This window comes from Urocampus carinirostris, chromosome 2, assembly GCF_059441175.1.
Source record: "Urocampus carinirostris isolate Australia breed hairy pipefish chromosome 2, RoL_Ucar_1.0, whole genome shotgun sequence".
NCBI lineage: Eukaryota > Metazoa > Chordata > Actinopteri > Syngnathiformes > Syngnathidae > Urocampus > Urocampus carinirostris.
The window spans coordinates 37,672,029-37,693,806 of NC_142350.1; the positions used below are offsets into that span (position 1 = coordinate 37,672,029).

Below are 21,778 nucleotides of genomic sequence, written 5' to 3' on the forward strand. Positions count from 1 at the left end.
GCCACAAATGAAAACCCATGACAACAAACCAAACCATTCAACAGCTATAAATAGCCATTTGTGTTTTGGGTAAATTATTTAACAAGGTCCAGCAAATGTCCAGAGTTTGTATCATTCCATGGGTATCTGTGGTCCATCTCTACTACCACCACTCTACCCTGACCTCAATTCACTTCTAAACAACATGCAATGTGTAGCTCAGTGGGACGAATAATATTAAGGGATTAGCATGAGACCCTCCATCAGATTTTGGTCAAAGGCCATGATCCCGAGAGATCACTGCAGCAGCTCTCTTCGTAAAAAAAAGCATCCTCGGTTATTTTCCTAGTGGATGAATTACACAAGTCAAACATTTCAATATTGCACACATGCAGTCTGTGGAATAGTGCATTTTATGCATCAACAAAGCAACCTTCACCCCTGGGCAGGGGGAGAACAAGTACAGACTTTACAATGTACACTATGTCTTAGTGTAGGTTCCATGTCCGTCTCTTTTCAAAGACTGGCCTTATATAACGCCTACGGCTACATATGAGATGTCATGTAATACATTTACTTTGCGCTTCCTTTATGTTAGCCAGCTACATCCATGATCAACTTACTGCGGCATGAACTTAGCACACATTTAATGAGAAGTGCTACCCAACGTAAAATCAGAGGATTTTTTTGGATGTTTAAGAAAGATAAGTTTGATATCCTTATGAAAAATAGACAATATGTGTATCTAATAAGCTTATGGTTTAGTAGACACCTAAAATATGGAGAGAAGACGGTAATGAATTTTGAACATGCAAGGAGAACAGCATACATGCCAACCTTTGGACATTTAAAAGGGGTTCTCGTACACTCTATTTTTAGAAATGAAAAAAATATGTCTCCAGAATTTTAAAAAGAAAACCAACAACTTGTTCTTGTTTAAAACGGAAGTGGCTAACTTTTACTCCACTGCGATCGTTGGAGCGGTTTATTATTCAGGTTTCCTACGGATGAAAGCAATTTGAATCCAAGGCTTTTTAAGATTTCTTTAATGCCTTTTGAAATCGAATTTAAGACCAAATCGACAAGAAAAACAATTGAAACAAACAAACCAAAAATCACCACATGAATTACAGGCAATTTTAAACAAACGTGTACTCTAATTTGTTTTTTGAAATCACATTTTGGTCCGTTTGAAAACTTCCCTTTAAAAAAAACATAGCTCTCTCAAAAGTTTTAGACATGGAAAACAATAAATAAAAAGGATGTTTACAGTACATTATGGATCCTAACTACTAATTCCAACTCTTCTGCTACATTGATGAGCATTTTTATCATGAATAATGAAAAAATGACTTTTTTTACTCAACCTTTTAGTTCTCTCTCTCTCTCTCTCTCTCTCTCTCTCTCTCTCTCTCTCTCTTGCTCTCTCTCCCTCCCTATCTATCTATCTATCTATCTATCTATCTGTCTGTCTGTCTGTCTGTCTGTCTGTCTGTCTGTCTGTCTATCTATCTACCCTGGTCATATCCCTCCAAAGGGGTGACAGACAGCAAGACAAACATATACAAAAAAAAAACAAAGAAAAGAAAAAAGGAAAAAAAGAAGCAAAAAAACACAAAATATTTGACCATGAGCAACCCAAATGCCCAAACACCCAAATAAGTTAAGCACCCAAGTTGGTCATGCTTTCGTCCCTCCAGATGAAACGGGACACAGGAAAGTGGCCATGTCACTCGGGTCAGGGTGACACACAACACTCCTCTGTTCAACAGCTTTCACTGGTTTACCCATGCCACATCATACAGGTGCCCTTAGAACACACCAAACGTCCAAACACCCCACTATCCATTCACAACACCTCTGCACTCATTCCAATCTTAAATATAAATCTTACGTGTTCACAGTTTTAAGACTTTTGAAAATGTGATTAAGATATTTTAATGACAACTAGGGCCTTATTCTAAGAATAACTAATTTAATGATTTTTAAGACTTTTTAAGGATCTGCGGGAACCCTGTTATTGCGCAAAGTCTCGCTTTAGGATAAAGCAGCCGTGGACAAAAATACTCGTCAAGATGTTTTTTTTTTAACTGGTTGTTGTTAAAAGGCCTTTCACGGGCGTATCGAGGCTGAATTACGGACAGAAATTTCTGCCCGTGAAGCAGACGCTGTTGGACGCTTTGAGATCGCGATACAGACGAGATACAGCCTTGCTTTACACGCGGTAAGAAATTCACACGCGGTTGGCCGCGCGAAAAAGTTTTGCGCTGCTCAAAACTTTAGACCACGGGTAACCGCGGGCGGCACACGTGGTACACACGAGGTAAAGATGCGGTACGAACGTCCTAGGACGTGCTACGGCTGCGGCCAAGACGTGGTTACACGTGGGTGGGACGCGAAATTTTAGCGGGTAATCGCGGGTGGAGCACGGTCATAGCACGTTTGTTCTGCGCCTGTAACGCGGCGTTTTCACGTGCATTAGCGTGTGTACCGCGTGTAAGCACGGTCAAACGCGATGCAGCCGCGGTTACCCGCGATAAGGACGCGGAACAGTCGCCGGCGTCTGTTTCGCGGGCATACCACGGGTAAACAGCGGGTTTAGCCAACTTTGCACATTTTCCACCTCGTCTGCTTCACGGGCAGAAATATCTGCCTGTGATTCAGCCTCGATACGCCCGTGAAAGGCTGTGTGACCGGGCCTTAAGGGGAGAGTAGTGGTAGTGTAATGCATAAATTGGTAGTGTGTGTGAGGATGGACCAAGAGAGGACTGAACTAAAAACCCTCACAATGCCAAACTCCAAATCGGTTCTAAAGACCCTCCCCTGAGCCCTTTCTATTAAATAAATGTCTTTGGTAACAAAATCCATATCCATCCTAAAGAGTGTTGAAATCAAGAAACAGCAACAATAAAAGACAATCGTGACAATGACGTGAACAGTGCATAATGGTCAAAATAACGAACTGGCGTTTCTTGCAATCTCCTTTGCAGGTGTCCAAAATTAAAAACAGAATATACTTATCAGTACTGAAAGGAGTTTGTTCTTTTTTATACTGGTAGCATTTTACAGTTCAAAGGCAGCCCTAAATAGCTCATTATGATGTAATAAACTCAGAAAAACTTATGGAATATTGATATAATATAGTTACAACTTAATTAGAAAAAATCTATTGCGATAGATCATTTAGGAAAATGTCGAACCAGCTCCTTTACTCATGAGAGATGAGTAATCGCCGTGTTTGAGTCACTGTTTTGCACCTGCTTCAAACAGTCTGAATGGGCAGAGGACCTCCCACATCCATATATGAACAAACACACAGAGCGAAGACAAGATTATAGAGCTTTGTGTAAGCCACTAGTAAACAAAGCAGCTCTCTGACACACAGATATTGGATTGTGCACCTGCAAGTGTGCTTTTTAGTGACGTGACTGCTGAGGCGCTGACTCATCTGGAGTTGTCAAATCAATCCCCCCCCCAATAAATTAAACTATATCACAGTTTCTGACTGTAGTCATAATACCTGTATTTATTTCTAACACTTTTGTTTAGGGTGGGTGCTACTGTAAATTCTGGAATAGATCTGATACAAGTAAATACTCAGTTATAATGATCGATATTGATCCACTACTGATAGTTTTCGGTTAGAAATGTTATAACAATTGAGTAATTGAACCTTTACCACTTTGAGTTTGTTCGAAATTACAATAATATATATATATATAGAGGAGGGGGATCTCCAGCCCCCCTCACTCAACTGATGTGTTGGGAGGCATTAGGTGACCAGAAAAATTTACAAAAATACAGCACATACATTTTTAGCCTCTACTTCATCTGCTACAATGTTGGATTAGTATTCCCGTGAGACAGAACAGGATTCCCGGACCACCTCCAACCCTTCCCACTTCGGTCTCCTCAAAGACATCCATGCATAGTAAAAAAACAAAAGTGCTACAGCTACTCTGGTCCCTTAGAGTAGCTGAAGGCCAAAGCTTCCTCTGTGGCAAGCGACTCCCAGGCCTTTCGCATCCCCAAAGACTATCCCCACTCACGCTTTAGCAAAGCACCACTCGCCATCTAACCTCCGAAGGTGGCCCAAAACAAGCCATGGTAAGCTATATTCTGTCACTTTGTATTGTTAGCTATAGATTTCAGGTCTGCCTTTGTTAGCGAAACCCAAGAGATAAAAACATGACTTTTTAATTATGGGGATTTCTTCTTAACTTATACCTGAACTGCCAACTTTTTTAAAAGGAGGAAAAAGAAGAAAAGGGAAAAACGACTGCAAACTATTGGAGTTTCTTTGTATAGTTGAAGGAATCATGGTTGCTGTAAAACAAAACAAAAAAATCCATCTTTAACCAAATTAGGACTCTTTCATTGGTATTTAAATCATTACACACGTATAGAATTGTAAAAGAATAAATAAAACATAGAAGATGGTTACAAAGACAGTTTTAAAATGAGTGTACCGTATTTTCCGCACTATAAGGCGCACCGGGTTATAGGGCGCACCCCGAAAAAATAGTTTTTGGTCCTATTTTTGACATACATAAGACGCACCGGATTATAAGGCGCTACAATGGGAACGTGGACCAAACAGTCAGATAGTTCAGTCAAACTTATTACCCCCTTAATATTCCGTAAGCTTGCAAAGACGCAAATGCGTGTTGAGAACACGTGCGGATGCGGTGTCCGTACGATGTCACTCAAATGCATCGTTCCATCATTTGGAAGGTTAAAGTCTAGGGATTCAAGAAATGCCAACCATTCCTTAGTTTCTATTTTCTTTTTCGCTCGCAACTTTACTGTATATATGACAATAAACACTTGGAATTGAGTTTAATTTAAAAATAGACACTCCATTCCATCCATTATCTGCACCGCTTATCACAGAAACATCGAGTTCAGTCTGAAACAAGATACAGGGATAATATATATAGCCAGAGTAGCTCACCGAAGTCGTTGTGTTCATAATAATGTGCAGCCGTGGTCCTCTTATATCCGTGAGTTTAGTAAATCCTGGAGAATAAAATATTTATAAATACAAAATAGTAAAAAATGCTTTCTGTATGCCGTCAGCCACGTGCTATATGCATTCATTTTTTTCGGCCAAATGCAGGCTTTGTTTTGCCGTTTAAGCCAATGCCAGCCTGTAAATGATAAAACGGATCCTCCCCTTGACCTCCGAATAACTTTAGCCAATAGTGATCCATTCAAATGATGATTGACACATTGGTTAGCCAATGAAACGCCGGTAAATAAATCCCAGCATACACCGCGGACTACTTGGCGTTCGGGGGAAAATCTAGGCGGCGGCTGCAAGTTAGTTGCAAGACTTTGCGAATTAATATTGATCCATAAATAAGGCGCACTGTGTTAAAAGGCGCATGGTCAACTTTTGAAAAAAATAAAGGCTTTTAGGTGCGCCTTATAGTGCGGAAAATACGGAAATTATAGTCTGTGGTTTGCAATAGTCTTTGATATGTGCAGCCCTTTTTTGACTCTTTGTGATTAAGGGCTATACAAATAAACATGACTTGACTTGATTGCACTGAATGTGACCAAATAGCAAACTAGATAGATAGATAGATAGATAGATAGATAGATAGATAGATAGATAGATAGATAGATAGATAGATAGATAGATAGATAGATAGATAGATAGATAGATAGATAGATAGATAGATAGATAGATAGATAGATAGATAGATAGATAGATAGATAGATAGATAGATAGATAGATAGATAGATAGATAGATAGATAGATAGATAGATAGATAGATAGATAGATAGATAGATAGATAGATAGATAGATAGATAGATAGATAGATAGATAGATAGATAGATAGATAGATAGATAGATAGATAGATAGATAGATAGATAGATAGATAGATAGATAGATAGATAGATAGATAGATAGATAGATAGATAGATAGATAGATAGATAGATAGATAGATAGATAGATAGATAGATAGATAGATAGATAGATAGATAGATAGATAGATAGATAGATAGATGGATGGATGGATGGATGGATGGATGGATGGATGGATAGATAGATAGATAGATAGATAGATAGATAGATAGATAGATAGATAGATAGATAGATAGATAGATAGATAGATAGATAGATAGATAGATAGATAGATAGATAGATAGATAGATAGATAGATAGATAGATAGATAGATAGATACTTTATTCATCCCCGAAGGGAAATTCACATTTCCAGCAGCATCCCTGAGCTGAGAACAATACAATAATAAAGCAAAAAGAATACAATATACAAATACTCAGTGTGACGTGCAAATGCCCACTGTAGCGTGTTATATAGAGTATCTAAATAGTGCTACACAGAATACATATTGCAATTAAATTTGGTAATATGCAATGTAGGTGGTGTGGTTTAATGTGGGCTTTTACTCTGCCGGGTAGAGTTAAAGAGCCTCATGGCATGAGGAAGAAAAGATCTCTTCAGTCTGTCCGTGGTACAAGACAGTGACAGCAGTCTGTCGCTGAAGCTGCTCTTCTGTCTGGATATAATGCTGTGTAGTGGATGTGATGGATTGTCCATGATTGCTTTTTCAGTGCCTGTCTCTCAGCTACTGTTAGGCTGTCCAGCTCTGTGCCCACAACAGAGCTCGCTTTCCTTGCTAGTTTATTGAGACGAGAATGAATGCACGAGTAAAGTTAGATAGTGCAACTGACAGATACACGTTAAAATTATTTTTCTTATCCAGCCAGCCCAAACTCTACCGTGACATGAGCCGGCCATTCGGGAAATCTCTGGTTCCTCCTGATTAGCCACTCCGGCATTGCTTGTCACTGTTTACTTTCTTGTCCATTAAAAGCAAAAGAAGACCCAAGATCACTGTATCTATTTATAAAAAAGAGAGATATTGTCTGTTAAGTGCAGCAGCTTGTGATTTATAAGTGAACTCAAAGTACCCAAGTAAATTGAACTTTCTTTTTAGTCAAGTCAAGTTATATTAATTTGTATAGCCCTTAATCACAAAAAGTTTTTCTTCATCTGATGCACTTTGTTTTCCGACAGATTTTTTTTTCAAAGCACCAGAAATGCCCCTTTTTGTTTAATGAGAATTCAATTAACATATTTGAAATCAGCAGCTAAAAATATGCCAATTTGTTATTTGTTATGCATTTTTAACATCAATGCAAAATAAATGTTTTATTGTTTTTTTTCTGTTTTGTTGTTTAAGTAATACGGTCATGCGTTTCACATTTCCAGTTTTCGGGTTGGACCCGAATTGTTCATTTTACTGGATCCTTAATAAATATACAAAGCAAAACTATATTATCTTTCATTTGTATGTCAGTAAAGAAGATGCAGGGTTTGTGCACCTTTTTGTGGCCAAATTCAAGCACTTTTTAAGGACTTTCGAAGCCAAATTTTCAACTTCATCACTACAAGAAATCAGGTGTGAATCGTGCTTTTTGCATGGCCACAAGTATATCTGCAATTTGTATATGCGACGTTCTAATCGTGCGTGTGCATTTATCAATGCATATAATTTTAAGACCTTGAGTAGATTGCACATATATTTGTTTTTGAGACGAATCCCTCCCCGTGCAGGAGGTTCTTCCCAAAGGAATTTACCACTGGGAACCGCTACCTTCAATTTTTGCATGGCCTATAATAAATGTCCATGATTGAAAAATAATCCTTCCAGTAATACACATTTCCCTGTTAAAATGTAGCATACCTGTTCTTTTGGGCGTGACCCGTAGGGGGCGATAATGCCTAATAGGACAAGGCCATACAAAAAATAAAAGCTGCCGTTAACCAAAGGAGAAGAAGAAATGCAATGGTAAAGTGAAGCCACCAGAGAGCAGTGCCTGTTCCATTTTGAAGCAGACTTGGTGAGAAACAAGGCAACAATTTCAAGCATCTACAAGAACTTCAACCAAAATTCAAACACTTTCAAGGATTTCAAGCACCCGTACAACCCCTGAAGATAAAAGTTAAGTTAGATAGCTAAATACTAAAACTTATGGTAGCTGCATTCTGAAAATATAGCTTTATGTTGGTTCATATATGCCAGAGTTCACCAGAAAACAGTACTATCATGTTGACAGTAAGCCAAAAAGATGAATAAGAGTAGGCGCGATTCCTTTCCTACAGTGACAAACCGCAATTCTTTTGTAATTTGGCAGGTATTTCACAAGATTTTACAGCACTCCAACATGTTCCATGTATCATTCGCTAGCTAGTTGACAGTGCAAACTATTTTGGGTTTTATTTATACTGTCATGTTCCGTCAAGGACATCTCAAATTGCAACACCAGGGGCAGGAAAATCCCTTCAAACTTTGTTAGAGGGATAAGAGCCTAGAAGAGAATAAATTCTATGCTGACGAGTGCAGATGTTATTTAGAACAAAGCCTGCGAGACAATGAAGTCTGATGTGCCAAGCATGCTATGGGAGATGGCTGATGCTTGTCAGTGGGGACTGAGGCTGTCATATCAGCAACCAGACCTGATAGCATCTCACACGTCAATGTCTCTTCTCTTGTTTTCACTTCACATCTCCTCCACACGCTCTTGTACTAACACCACCAAACTTTCAGCTTGCCTTTCCTGTTCCTGTATTTTCATTTTCTTCACACCCTTCACTCCCACAAGGGGAAATTAACAGGCACCTGGTCAAAACAAACTAGAATCAGTAAGGGGAAATTGAAAATCTGTTAAAGTTATTTCAAATATTTAATGCATGAAGAATCACAACATTATAACTGGCTGAGCCCTAATTATGCCATGAATCACACAGCCATGATCTGCTGTCAAGAAAAAAAATGAAAGCACACGAATGGTATATCCCTTTTACTGATTCCATTGTTTTTGTTTCCATGAACACATTACCCAATCGGCCATACAATCTACTATGTAATACCATTTTTCGTCCATTTTTAAAGTTTAAACTCCTGACTTGTTTTGTATTTTCAAAAATGTCTAATTCAATTTCCATTCCCCAAAACTGAACCGAAGAAAGAGTACATTAAACCACATCACCCGAAATGAATGATATTAACAAAACAATCAGAATTATTAACTTGTTACAATCCTTCACTTAAGGCTCCTTTTTCTCTGTAGGTGATCTTTTTATCTCTCTCTCTCACTTTCACTCTCTCTCTCTCTCTTATTTCTCTCACCCTTACTCATCCATCCATTATCCTCAGTAGGGTAGCGGGGGGTGCTGGAGCCCATCCCAGCTATCTCGAGGCAGTGGGCAGGGAACACCCTAAACTGGTTGTCCCACCTTACCTTATTTTACCTCTGGGTTCAATTTGCCTCCTCACAGCTGCAGTTACTTTCCTCCTATCAAGGCTCTCTTTTCACTATTTAAACACTCTGCCTCCTTGGATCTGTGCTAGTTCGTTCTCTTTCACGTCACATCCCAAGCACTCTTGTCTCATAGTCTTGTTATTCAAAAGTACCAGACCCTTTCCTGTTCCTACGGATCACGAGTACAGCCTGATAAACTCTTGGACTGTCGCCTTTTCTATTTGGATTTCCTGGAACTCCGATCGCACACCTGTATTTTAAAAGACAACCATTTGCTTTACTTATCAGTTTTTCTGCACTTTGCTTCCGCAACACCATGAGTGGGTTCTTGACAACCGCTAAACATCTCTATATCTGGTAAACAACAAAAACAGACAAAGATAGCGATAATGAAATTGATGTAAAATCCACAAACTTCAAATAAAATTTTCTGTAATCTTAGTTTTCATTGGGAATTTTTTGTAAATTCTCAAAATTTCAAGTTATGAAAAAAGTGTATTTGAAAACACATTTTTACAAAAAACACGTTTTTACTATTAGCGTAACTTGGTGTGTAGATATTAACACTTATTTATACTTTATGAATATAAAAATATCTGACAAAACTGAGCAACAAGGCCTGATCCTGATAAGCATAAACTAAAAAAAACTAAAAATTTTCTTTTTCACTTTTCTTTTCTTTTTTTGGCATCTGTAACTGAAGATCACGTGTAAATTTGCTATTGAAAACCACAACAAATAAATATTCCAATGTAAGCATTTTAATTACGGTGGGATTGACCAACCATTTTAAGTTTCAGTCTAGCTTGTTGTCTGAATCAGACAAGACATATTGTATTTCTTTCTAATAACTCTCATCTGATTCTAACTTCAGTCTAAAGTTAAGGAACTTCTCCGTTTAAAACCAGATTCAGAAGATCCTTTCTCAATCGTGTGCCTCATGCAAACAAGACATAAGACGGCAATAAGCTTGATGACTACAAGAGCTGCATCTCAGATGGAAGCCCTCAAATAAGACTGCCATTTAAATTAACACCTCAAAGCAGGTTCTCAGCAAATAAATGATTAGAATCACAATGACCCTTACACAATAGAAAGAAAACCCTGGAGTCTAGACCACTAATTAAAGGTGTTTGGTTTATGTAGTATAAATATTATAATGTTGCATCTGGATCCAACAATGTTGTAGATCAGTGCTCTTATGTATGATTGGTTCAAGCCCAGCATATTTAATGCTAAAGAGAGCAAGAGAAATGGAGGATGTGATATAACTGTGATGGAAGGCAGAAAATGAATTCTGACTGTTCTTTAGCCACTAAGCAGAAACAAGGATAGAGGGAAAAGGAAGAAATAGAGCCAAGGTATGTCTGTGGGCCACAAAATTACAGCTTATTTTTGCGTCAATTGTACTGTATACCATGAATAAGAGAAGGATGGGTGTCCCATCGCCATTGAAGATACATTGATGCATGGGATGCTGTGCAAACTGATATCTTGGAGGATTCAACTGTCCAACTCTTACTGGAACTGTGCTTTATAGTTTTTTCTACGTTTTGTGTGTGTGTGTGTGTGTGTGTGTGTGTGTGTGTGTGTGTGTGTGTGTGTGTGTGTGTGTGTGTGTGTGTGTGAAAAAAAGTTGATGTATGAGTGCATGCCACTTTGGATTTGGACTGCTGTGAAGTAGGAACCCAGTTTATTCATACAGGTCAGACTGCAGTTGTTGGTCTTTCTCTCTCTCTCTCTCTCTCTCTCTCTCTCTCTCTCTCTCTCTTTCACAGTCACTCACTCACTCTCTGTTCTCCATGTATTCACTCCTGTTAGATGACACACCTGAAAGTCCCAACTTATCATCATGGTATTGTAGGATTGGACCGTGACTGAGCAGATGCTAGCGTCATGGTGGTTTTTTACACGGTGGGGACGGTGTTTGATTCAAAAACTGCTAGCAATGCGACAAATCAGTCAAAGACAAGCTAATCCGTTGCAGTTCCAGGATACTAATCCTACCCCAATGTATGCGCTTGTGTGAATCATTGGTAAAGGCAGGTGGGTATTTACTTATTTGATGACACATAGTGACTATACTAATCCACTTAGACATTACTGAATGAAAAATGATTATTCTATTGAGAGTTTGCAAGAATGAAAGAATATGTCTTTAGGTTGTGAAAAGTCAGTAATACGGGTGGGCAGAAAAAGCCGGTGTGATTCAAACAGTACACGGCACAGCAGCTGAGGTTGGAGTACATGAGTCATGTTTCTGGTGCTGTTAAGGTAGGGGCTGCATGATTTTCTTTCCATTAGGAATGATGCCTTAGTGCAAATATTTACCTGGTGATGGAAAACAACAGCTCTAATGCATGATAAAAGCTTGCAGTAATAGGGCTTGTGCTTAAGCTTTGAGGCAAACGGAGATGCAGTACAGGACTTTTGTATTTACTATTTAGTTATCTGAGTCTTCTCACTGGACATTTCACAAGGTACACGTATGTAGTTAGAGCGGTAAAGATTATAAAGCACTGTTTGGGTAGAACTGGACTGAATCATACTTAGCGTTCTTATATTTCAGTCGCCTTGTAGCAGTAGTGTCAAAACTTTTTTCTTTGGCTATGCTAAATTGATATAGACGGCTGATACTAACATAAGCAGAAAAAAGTATATATTTTTAAATACCTACAAAATGTATGCTATATAAATAAATGAACACATAGACCACGTAATACCTAAATATCCTTTACTGTATAGAAATGCAATGCATTCATTCAATATTGTATTTTGTCATCTATTTTGTTATTTATTCATTTTGGTATCTATTTTGTCATTTATTTTATTGTGTATTTTGCTGTGTATTTTGTCATGAATTTTGTCACAGCAAAATCTTGTTTAAATGAGAGGGTGGATCAAACTGGCAGAGCTTTTCACTTTTTGGTTGATTGTGATCAATGATCAACAAAAAAGTGAGAAGCTGAGGCACTGGTCCATCTCCTGATTTGAATAAAATTATGTTGTGACAAAACATGCAACAATGGACACTACAAAATATATTATAGAATGTAAAACAAAATAAATAAATGACAACATTTCATTTCATTTCAATAAAATGCATTTACGCTATATATTTTGGTATTAAATTATTTATTTATGTGTTCATTTATTTGTTTGATATCTATTTTTAGGTATTATATATCTATTCATTTATTTCTACATATGGCTTGAATGGTCCGCTTTACTTTTCCATTGTCCTGCATTATGCAACAAGTTAAAACACAACATAAATTAATGCTTTAATGTCAGGGAACAGAACAAGGACTCGGATCCAATAGCGTCAGTTAAAGGATTTATTGTGACAAGATTCGGTGGAGCAGGCTTGGGACGTCGAGCCTTGGCAGTGGAAAGCCTCTTGGGACGATATGGCAACTCCGTGGTGAAAACGCGTGGCGAAACGTAGCAGGTAAGTCGGTGGCCGGGACGGAAGAGTAGATCGAAAACTTTTAACAGACAAGGGTCAGGCAACGAGAATCAGACTTGGAATATACATGGGCTTGTGGTACCTTGAATGTTGGAGGTTCACTCAGGAAATGAGGAAGACACTCGAACGTCCATCTCTGGACGCTGACAGCTTATGTAGTAGACTTCCACCAATCAAGAGATCGCGTTCCAGCACACCAGCTGATTACCTCAGGTGACTCCGGTTAGGTAATCACGACAGAACCCCCCCCTCAAGGGACGGCTCCAGAAGTCCCCCAGGGAAAAATAAAAATAAATCCAAACACGTCACATGGCAACACCGGTAATCCAAGGGAAAAAAAATCACAGGCCAGTTACAAATAATTCCCCAAAACCCAAAATACATCACCAATAATCCAAAAATCGAGGGCCCAGAGGTCGTCCGATGAACCCTCAGAATTCTTCCGAGTGGATAGAGGCCCCTTCGTCCGCATCTGAAGGGGTGGTAGCGGGTGGGTCTGCCGGTGGAAGAGCAGCAGCGTCGGACCTCCGACGACGACCACGGCGTGGTGCTGGTTGGTCAGGATGCAGTTGATGGAATTCTGCCACAAGAGATCGGTCCAGGATCTGCCTGCTGGGAATCCATGATCTCTCCTCCGGACCATATCCCTCCCAATCGACCAAGTACTGGAAGCCCCGACCCCTGCGTCGGGAGCGGAGCAGGCGGCGCACTGTATAGATAGGCTCCCCGTCCAAGGAGCGTGGAGCTGGGGGAGGAGGTGGAATGGGTGCCAACGGACTCTGGCTGACGGGCTTGATTCGGGAAACATGAAACGTGGGGTGCACTCTCATAGATCTTGGTAGACGGAGACGGACTGCTGAGGAGTTGATAATTTTTACTATAGGAAACGGGCCAAGATACCGAGGAGCCAGTTTCCTCGACTCAACCTTCAGTGGAAGATCAGCTGATGCGAGCCACACCTTCTGGCCCACCTGGTACTTCGGAGCAGGACTCCTCCGTCGGTTAGCCCCAACGGCATGAGTCTTGCTTGCCCGAAGGAGTGTGGCCCGAGCACGAGCCCAAGTTCGCCGACAGCGACGTGCATTCGCCGTAGCTGACGGGCAGTTTACTTCCTCTTCTTGACTAGGGAACATAGGGGGTTGGTACCCATACACACACTGGAAGGGGGACATTCCAGTGGATGAGCTAACCAAGGAATTGTGAGCATATTCCACCCATGCCAATTGCCGAGCCCAGGACAACGGTTCACTAGAGACCATGCAGCGAAGTGCCGTTTCCAAATCTTGGTTCACTCGTTCAGACTGACCATTGGATTGAGGGTGGAACCCTGATGAGAGGCTGACAGAGGCACCCAACAGACGACAGAACTCCTTCCAAAACGCGGATGAGAACTGGGGACCACGGTCAGAAACAATGTCCAGAGGGATGCCATGGAGGCGGAACACATGCTGCTGGACTATCAATGCAGTTTCCTTGGCGGAGGGGAGCTTCGGTAGTGCCACGAAATGGACCATCTTACTGAACCGGTCCACGATAGTTAGTACAGTCGTCATCCCCTCGGATACTGGCAACCCCGTCACAAAGTCCAAGGAGATGTGGGACCATGGGCGGCGGGGAACCGGAAGTGGATGTAACAGACCGGCCGGACGTTGGTGGGATGTTTTGTTCTGGGCGCACACTTGACAGGCGGAGACGTATTCCCTAACGTCCTTGGCCATGGTAGGCCACCAGAAGCGTCGGGACAAGAAACTGTGAGTCCGAGCCGACCCCGGATGGCAAGAAAAGTGAGAATTGTGCCCCCATTGGAGGACCTCGGACCGTAAGGGTTCGGAGACGAATAGTCGACCCTCGGGACAGGAGCTGGGACCCGCCTGATCGGGTATCGCCTCTCTGACTCGGGACTCGATATCCCAGGAGACTGCTGCCACCATACAGGAAGCTGGAAGGACCGTTGCGGGACCCTGAGGTGTGTCATTGGAACTCTGGAATTGTCGGGACAGCGCGTCGGGTTTCACATTCCGAGATCCGGGTCTGTAGGACAGAGTGAAGTTAAAGCGGGTGAAAAACAGGGCCCAACGTGACTGGCGAGGATTGAGCCGCTTGGCCGATCTAATATATTCTAAGTTCTTGTGGTCAGTCCAAACTATGAACGGCACCGTTACCCCCTCCAACCAATGCCGCCATTCCTCCAGGGCAAGCTTGACGGCCAACAACTCACGATCCCCCACGTCGTAGTTGCGTTCGGCCGGGGACAACCGCCGGGAGAAGAAGGCGCACGGGTGCATTTTCTGGTCCTTGTCCGACCGCTGGGACAGGACAGCACCCACTCCCACATCTGAGGCGTCCACCTCCACTACCAGTTGGCGTGCAGGGTCCGGTACCTGGAGTATGGGGGCCGTAGAGAAATGGGTTTTTAGACGGTTGAAAGCTGCATTAGCCTCGGAAGACCACCGAAATGGCTCTCTAGGACTGGTAAGAAGCGTGAGGGGAGCTGCCACCGAACTGTAGTTCCTGATGAACCTCCGGTAGAAATTGGCAAAACCAAGGAATTGTTGGAGTTTTTTCCGAGACTCAGGGACAGGCCAAGAGGTGACTGCTGATACCTTGGCAGGATCCATCTGAAGGGTCCCCTCCGCCACGATGTAGCCCAGGAACGAGACTGTCTTGGCGTGAAACTCGCACTTCTCTGCCTTAACAAATAAAGAGTTCTCTAGGAGACGACGGAGAACCAGCTGGACATGTTTTCGGTGTTCTTCGAGGGACTTTGAGAAAATCAAGATATCGTCCAGATACACAAAAACAAAACGATTAAGCACATCTCGTAAAATGTCATTTACCAAAGATTGGAAAACAGCTGGAGCATTGGTTAATCCGAACGGCATTACCAGATACTCGTAGTGACCGTTGGGTGTGTTGAATGCCGTCTTCCATTCATCACCCTCCCGGATTCGGACTAAGTGGTAGGCGTTGCGCAGATCAAGTTTAGTGAAGACCGTGGCCCCCTGTAGAAGCTCAAATGCAGAGGCAAGCAGAGGCAAGGGATAGCGATTTTTAACCGTGATTTCATTAAGGCCCCGATAATCTATACAGGGCCGGAGTGACCCGTCCTTTTTTCCCACAAAGAAGAACCCCGCCCCAGCAGGAGAAGAGGAGGGTCGAATGATACCAGCCGCCAAGGCATCGGAAATGTACTCCTCCATGGCCTTCCTCTCGGGAATGGACAAGGAGTAGAGGCGGCCCCGAGGAGGAGCAGACCCCGGCAGGAGATCAATTGCGCAGTCATAAGGTCTATGAGGGGGCAAGGAAGAGGCCTTAGCTTTACTGAAGACCTCCCGTAGGTGGTGGTAACAGGCTGGGACCTTGGACAGATTGGGTGGAGCCCTCGTGGAAACAGGATGATTTGGGTAAGGAGCGGCTTGCAGACAGGTTTGGTGACAGTCCATGCCCCATTCAAGTATCGACCCAGTGCGCCAGTCGAAATGGGGGTTGTGTTGCACCAACCAAGGATGACCCAGGACAAGGGGTTGGTTAGGGGAGTGAAGTAAGTGAAATCGGATCTTCTCTCTGTGATTTCCAGACAACTGTAGTTCAATGGGTTCCGTTATTTGAGATACGGTGCCTAATAGGTGGCCATCCAAAGCCCGAGCTGATACCGGGTTAGGAAGGGTTTCAACAGGTATCCCCATCTTGTGTGCGAGTGACAAATCCAGGATATTTGTTTCGGCGCCAGAATCGATGAGGGCATGGAAGGGTTGAGATGTACCGGAAATAATGAGATTAGCCCGGAGAACAGGTCTATCAGTCTTGGGGGACGATAATAAAGCTGAGCTCAATCGGATGTCCCCTATATCCGACGAGCGTTTGCTTTTAACGGGCAATTGACCACCCTATGTCCCTGGCCGCCGCAGTAATAACATAGCCGTTCGGTACGCCTTCGCTGGCGTTCTTCGACGGAGAGAAAGGTGCGGTCCACCTCCATCATCTCATGAGGTGCGGTAGAATTGGTTGGGGGGTTCGGTATCTTACTAATGTCTTGACTTTGCCGGGTGATGGGTTGTCTGGGATCTTCTCTCTCTCTGCGTCTTGCCTGAACCCTACGGTCGATCCGGGCGGTCAGTTCGATAGCATTGTCAAGAGTTACCGGAGGAGCGTGGGAAACCAATTCGTCTTTGATATAACCGGACAAGCTATGGAGGTAGGCGTCGACCAGCGCCTCTTCGTTCCAGTGACTCTGGGCTGCTAGTGTGCGAAAGTCAATGGCATAGTCGGCAATGGAGCGTCTCCCCTGGCGAATGTTCAAGATTGAACGAGCAGCATCGACTGATGAGGCTCCAGAATCAAAAACTTTAATCATTTCCTGGCTAAGCAAATTAAAAGAGGTGCATGCTGTCGCCCCTCGTTCGTATTCTGCCGTTCCCCAAAGGCGGGCTCTGCCAGTCAGATGATTTATCACAAAAGCCACCTTCGCCTTTTCGTTCACAAAGGCTCGCGGTTGTAGATCAAAAATTAGTCGGCAATTTATAAGAAAGGGGCGGATCTGGGCGGGCTCTCCACTGAATCTCTCTGGCGAACCTACTCGTGGTTCAACACTGCCGACCTGATCAGAAAGAGGCGGAACTGGATCTCGTGCTCGTGTTGCCGGGGAAGCTTCGCACTGTTCAAAAAAATCTTGGTGACGTTGTACTTGCCGGACTAGTGTGGATACGTCGTGGACGATTTGTTGTATTGCGCCTTCGGTGTGTTGTAGGCGCTGTAGCGCGGATTCCTGTTCGGCATTTCCGCATCTCTCAGAGGTGGGACGAACTGTCGCTGGATCCATGCTTTGGTTCGAGTGTTCTGTCAGGGAACAGAACAAGGACTCGGATCCAATAGCGTCAGTTAAAGGATTTATTGTGACAAGATTCGGTGGAGCAGGCTTGGGACGTCGAGCCTTGGCAGTGGAAAGCCTCTTGGGACGATATGGCAACTCCGTGGTGAAAACGCGTGGCGAAACGTAGCAGGTAAGTCGGTGGCCGGGACGGAAGAGTAGATCGAAAACTTTTAACAGACAAGGGTCAGGCAACGAGAATCAGACTTGGAATATACATGGGCTTGTGGTACCTTGAATGTTGGAGGTTCACTCAGGAAATGAGGAAGACACTCGAACGTCCATCTCTGGACGCTGACAGCTTATGTAGTAGACTTCCACCAATCAAGAGATCGCGTTCCAGCACACCAGCTGATTACCTCAGGTGACTCCGGTTAGGTAATCACGACACTTTAAATAATAGTCTTTATTGTCATTACACAGTAGCACAACAACATTGGAGGGTGTCTACTTTCATCGCAAAATAAAACAAATTAAAAAAAAAATATATATATATATATATATATATATATATATATATATATATATCTCATCTCATCTCATCAGCCGTACCGCTTATCCTCATTAGGGTCGCGGGGGGGCTGGAGCCCATCCCAGCCATCTCCGGGCAGTGGGCAGGGGACACCATGAACTGGTTGCCAGCCAATCGCAGGGCACACAGGGACAGACAACGCATTCGCTCATTCACACCTAGGGACAATTTGGACCGACCAATTCACCTGAAATGCATGTTTTTGGAACGTGGGAGGAAACCGGAGTGCCCGGAGGAAACCCACGCAAGCACGGGGAGAACATACAAACTCCGCACAGGAATTTGTATGTTCTCCCCGTGCTTGCGTGGGTTTCCTCCGGGCACTCCGGTTTCCTCCCACGTTCCATATATATGTATATATATATATATATATATATATATATATATATATATATATATATATATATATATATATATATATATATATATATATATATAATGATATATAATGATTACTGTTTTATATTAATATGTTATGCTCGCAAACGTTGTAGATGATAGTTTAGGGAACTAATGGCTCTTGGGGAGAAGAAACAATTTAAAGTTGATAATAAATTCGTTTTAATGATGGGGTCGTCGACAGCTGTGAACCTAACTAAAATAAAAATAGATCCCGAGTAGATTCCAAACTAAAGCTCAAGTAATTTTTGAGGTAGTGTTTATTTCATGTTTTAAGTATTAATATGTTATTTTTTAAATGTGACCTTGACAGCAAAGCACAAAGCTGAAAATGTAAGGCGTTGCTTTAACTATCCATAAAGCAGTGCTTCTCAATTATTTTCTGTAACCCTCACCCTCAGAAGAAAAAAAAACTCTCTTTTTCTTCTTTATCCCCCTCTCTCTCCACCTCTTTTGTCATCCCGTTAAATACTTTTTAATGGGGTCACTTGAGAGTCTGCAACATTTCATGCCTACACCCCATACTCATTCGTTATCTGCACCGCTTATCCTCAGTATGGTCGCTGGGGTGTTGGAACCCATTCCAGCTGTCTTCGGGCAGTGAGCATTGGGCAGGGGACACCCTGAACTGGTTGCCAGCCAGTCGCAGGGCACACAGAGACAGACAACTCACTCGCTCATTCACACCTAGGGACAATTTGGACCAGCCAAATAACCTGGCATGCATGTTTTTGGAAAGTGGGAGGAAACCTGAGTGCCCGGAGGAAACCCCACGAAATCACGGAGAGAACATGCAAACTCCACACAGGAAGGTTTGATCTCATGACCTCAGAACTGTGCCACACACGCGCTAACCACTGTGCTGCTCCATATTCATTCTCTCTGCTATTTACAGTTCATGCCAAGCACAGATGCTTCCCTACTGAGCACAAGATCTGTCAGAGAGCGCACCACTGCCCCCTTATATAATAGAGGAGCAGTATCACTTTATTCTAGGACAGTTAAAAGAAAGTTCTTGATGTCAAACGGGCACCCCTTGGGTCGCACGCCCCACTGTATGAGAACCACTGCCATAAAGCATTGTAAGGAGAAATGGTGCTACGGTTAGGAGTAGAAAAAAAAGACAGGTAAGCTGCCATCTGTACACAATTCACAACAAAACATTATTTATCCACAATTCTGTAAAAAACAACAACTTGTAAACAGAAGTCTTGCAAGGTAAAGGTTAACAGACTCAATGATCGCAAACCTCCTACTTCAAGGGTCTCATAAATGTTGCCCGGGGACCTGTTCTGAAAATAGATAACCAGTGCTGAGTCACTGTGGTTTTCTAGTAAACATATTTTTCTGTGAGTGACTGAGTCTATTTAACCCTACTTCCAACGATTAACCTGGTAAAAAATATATATATATAGTGACAACGGAGAAACAACAGAATAGGTTGATCATTTGGAAATGCATATTCCACTGGATGCCCTTTGCGCTAACAAGTACCAAAAGTGGCTCTCAGCTTGAAATAGTCGATTAAAAAAACCTTCCATGGACAGCGCCTGGTGCTGAAAAACTCCGCGCGACATCTGTGCACCGGAGTAGCTTAGGCTAGCGTGCGTGCACGTCAGCGTGTGCTCCCCTCACGCGTGTAAATGCGCACGCACGCGTGCATAACTGCCACCTAGGCCACCTTAAATGATCTTTCTAGTGACAAATTGTGTAATCCTCATGACGTTACCGAGTAAAGGAGAAACAACTTGACGTGTTTTTTTTAACATGAAAATGGCGCCCGTTGCCGCCGCTCACCCAACCCATCACAGATCGGGTGTAGAACGAAGATACATGTCCAAATAAAACATATTTAGATTAAAATTGTGGGAGGGTTGATCAAGAAAAAGGTTGAACGCATGTCATTTCGAACCGCCGCTCGGTTATCAAGAGGAAATTCGAGCCACACGACACATGATGGAGCTACCAACAAACAAGCTAGCAACCACTGGCGTGAAACGACGGACAGCAACGGGTTACTCCTTACTTTAACATGGACTGCTCCTTCGCTTCTTCTTTCTTTTGACGGTCCATGACACCGAGGATGATTTTCCTTTCCTCCTCGGTAAGGTGGCTGAGGTCCGGCACCTCCTGTGAGGCGCCGGCCGCTGAGGCAGCAGGGCCAGGTCCGCCCCTGGGCCCTCGTGCAGCGGACATCTTTTACTCACAGTGGCTACAAACACCAAGGAGAAGGGGGTAATAAACATCAAACGACAGCATGTTTTATTTAAAAAAATACAATGGCGTGGAACAATTCTGCAACGTGTATAAGATGTACTCCGTCTAGGCTGACAGGTGACACGACGGATCATGCACGCTGTTGTGATGATATTAACACAAAAAAATGTTTGATTGCACTGCCAAAAGCTCGGATGTCAGCCGAGCATTGATAGTATATTAGATACTGTATTGCAGTCTGAAATAAACACGCAGTGCTCTCGAGAAAGCACTCGGGATTAGAAATGGATGCCCTGAATAGGAGCGAACGCTGAAGGCTGTAACCTCCATGTAGTGCTCCAAACATCCATCTGTTCACAGACATTGATCATGAGAAATAAACGGTCATAGAAAACGCAGGTCTTGCCTTTGATTTTGCAGTCATCTTAAATCCTGTCTAACCCATCGCTGCCATCCATCAGAAACGTCTCTTTCGCATGAGAGAATCAAATAGCCTGTGGTCCGTCCGCGGTTGTTTTAGGAGTCTTGGTGCCTTCACTCGTCACCGTTTGGCTTGTTTTATTTAATCCATGTAGGAAATACTTGAAGAATTCTTGAATGCACAAAAATGGATGCACTGAAGAGAGAGATGAGAGGGTAAAGAGGAGGGGGGCAAAGGGGCGGGGCGACGGAAACGCGTAGAAGAATCAAACTGTGGATGCTTGGATGTTCATTGACAGCAGGCGTAAAGTTGCTCGGGAAACGTGGAGTGGACCCACTGCAGCTGGAACACATTTAATAAACAATTCTAAAAGTGTTATTATCACTGAAGCCCTAAAAGCAAATTGTTTTACACAGCGTTGTTAAACTACATTTAGCTAAAGGGCCACATGGAAGAAAAAAACGTTCTCACAGGGGCCAGACAAGTATATTAATGGCATAAAAAAACGTGACTTGCTTGTAGGCTTTGGGGTCTTTTTGGAGGCTCAAAACTAGATTATCATTCCGGGATGCAAGATTTGATTAGGGTTTT

The 21,778-nt window shown here is 42.7% G+C and overlaps 1 protein-coding gene across 17 annotated transcripts in view; it reads right to left on the reverse strand.

The window, feature by feature from the left end:
- The window catches only part of rims2a (regulating synaptic membrane exocytosis 2a), a 196,700-nt gene extending 175,283 nt beyond the window's left edge, over positions 1 to 21,417 (reverse strand). For 9 of the 17 annotated variants that reach the window (XM_088326414.1, XM_088326413.1, XM_088326412.1 and 6 more), the window contains exons 1-2: positions 21,173 to 21,417; positions 20,576 to 20,761 (exon numbers count right to left, since the gene is read on the reverse strand). In XM_088326414.1, coding sequence (XP_088182540.1) covers positions 20,576 to 20,745 — 170 coding nt within the window. In that variant the 5' untranslated portion in view covers positions 20,746 to 20,761; positions 21,173 to 21,417. The remainder of the gene's footprint in view (positions 1 to 20,575; positions 20,762 to 21,172) is intronic. The other 8 variants (XM_088326428.1, XM_088326416.1, XM_088326420.1 and 5 more) reach the window with 1 other exon arrangement.
- Positions 21,418 to 21,778: the final 361 nt, after the last annotated feature.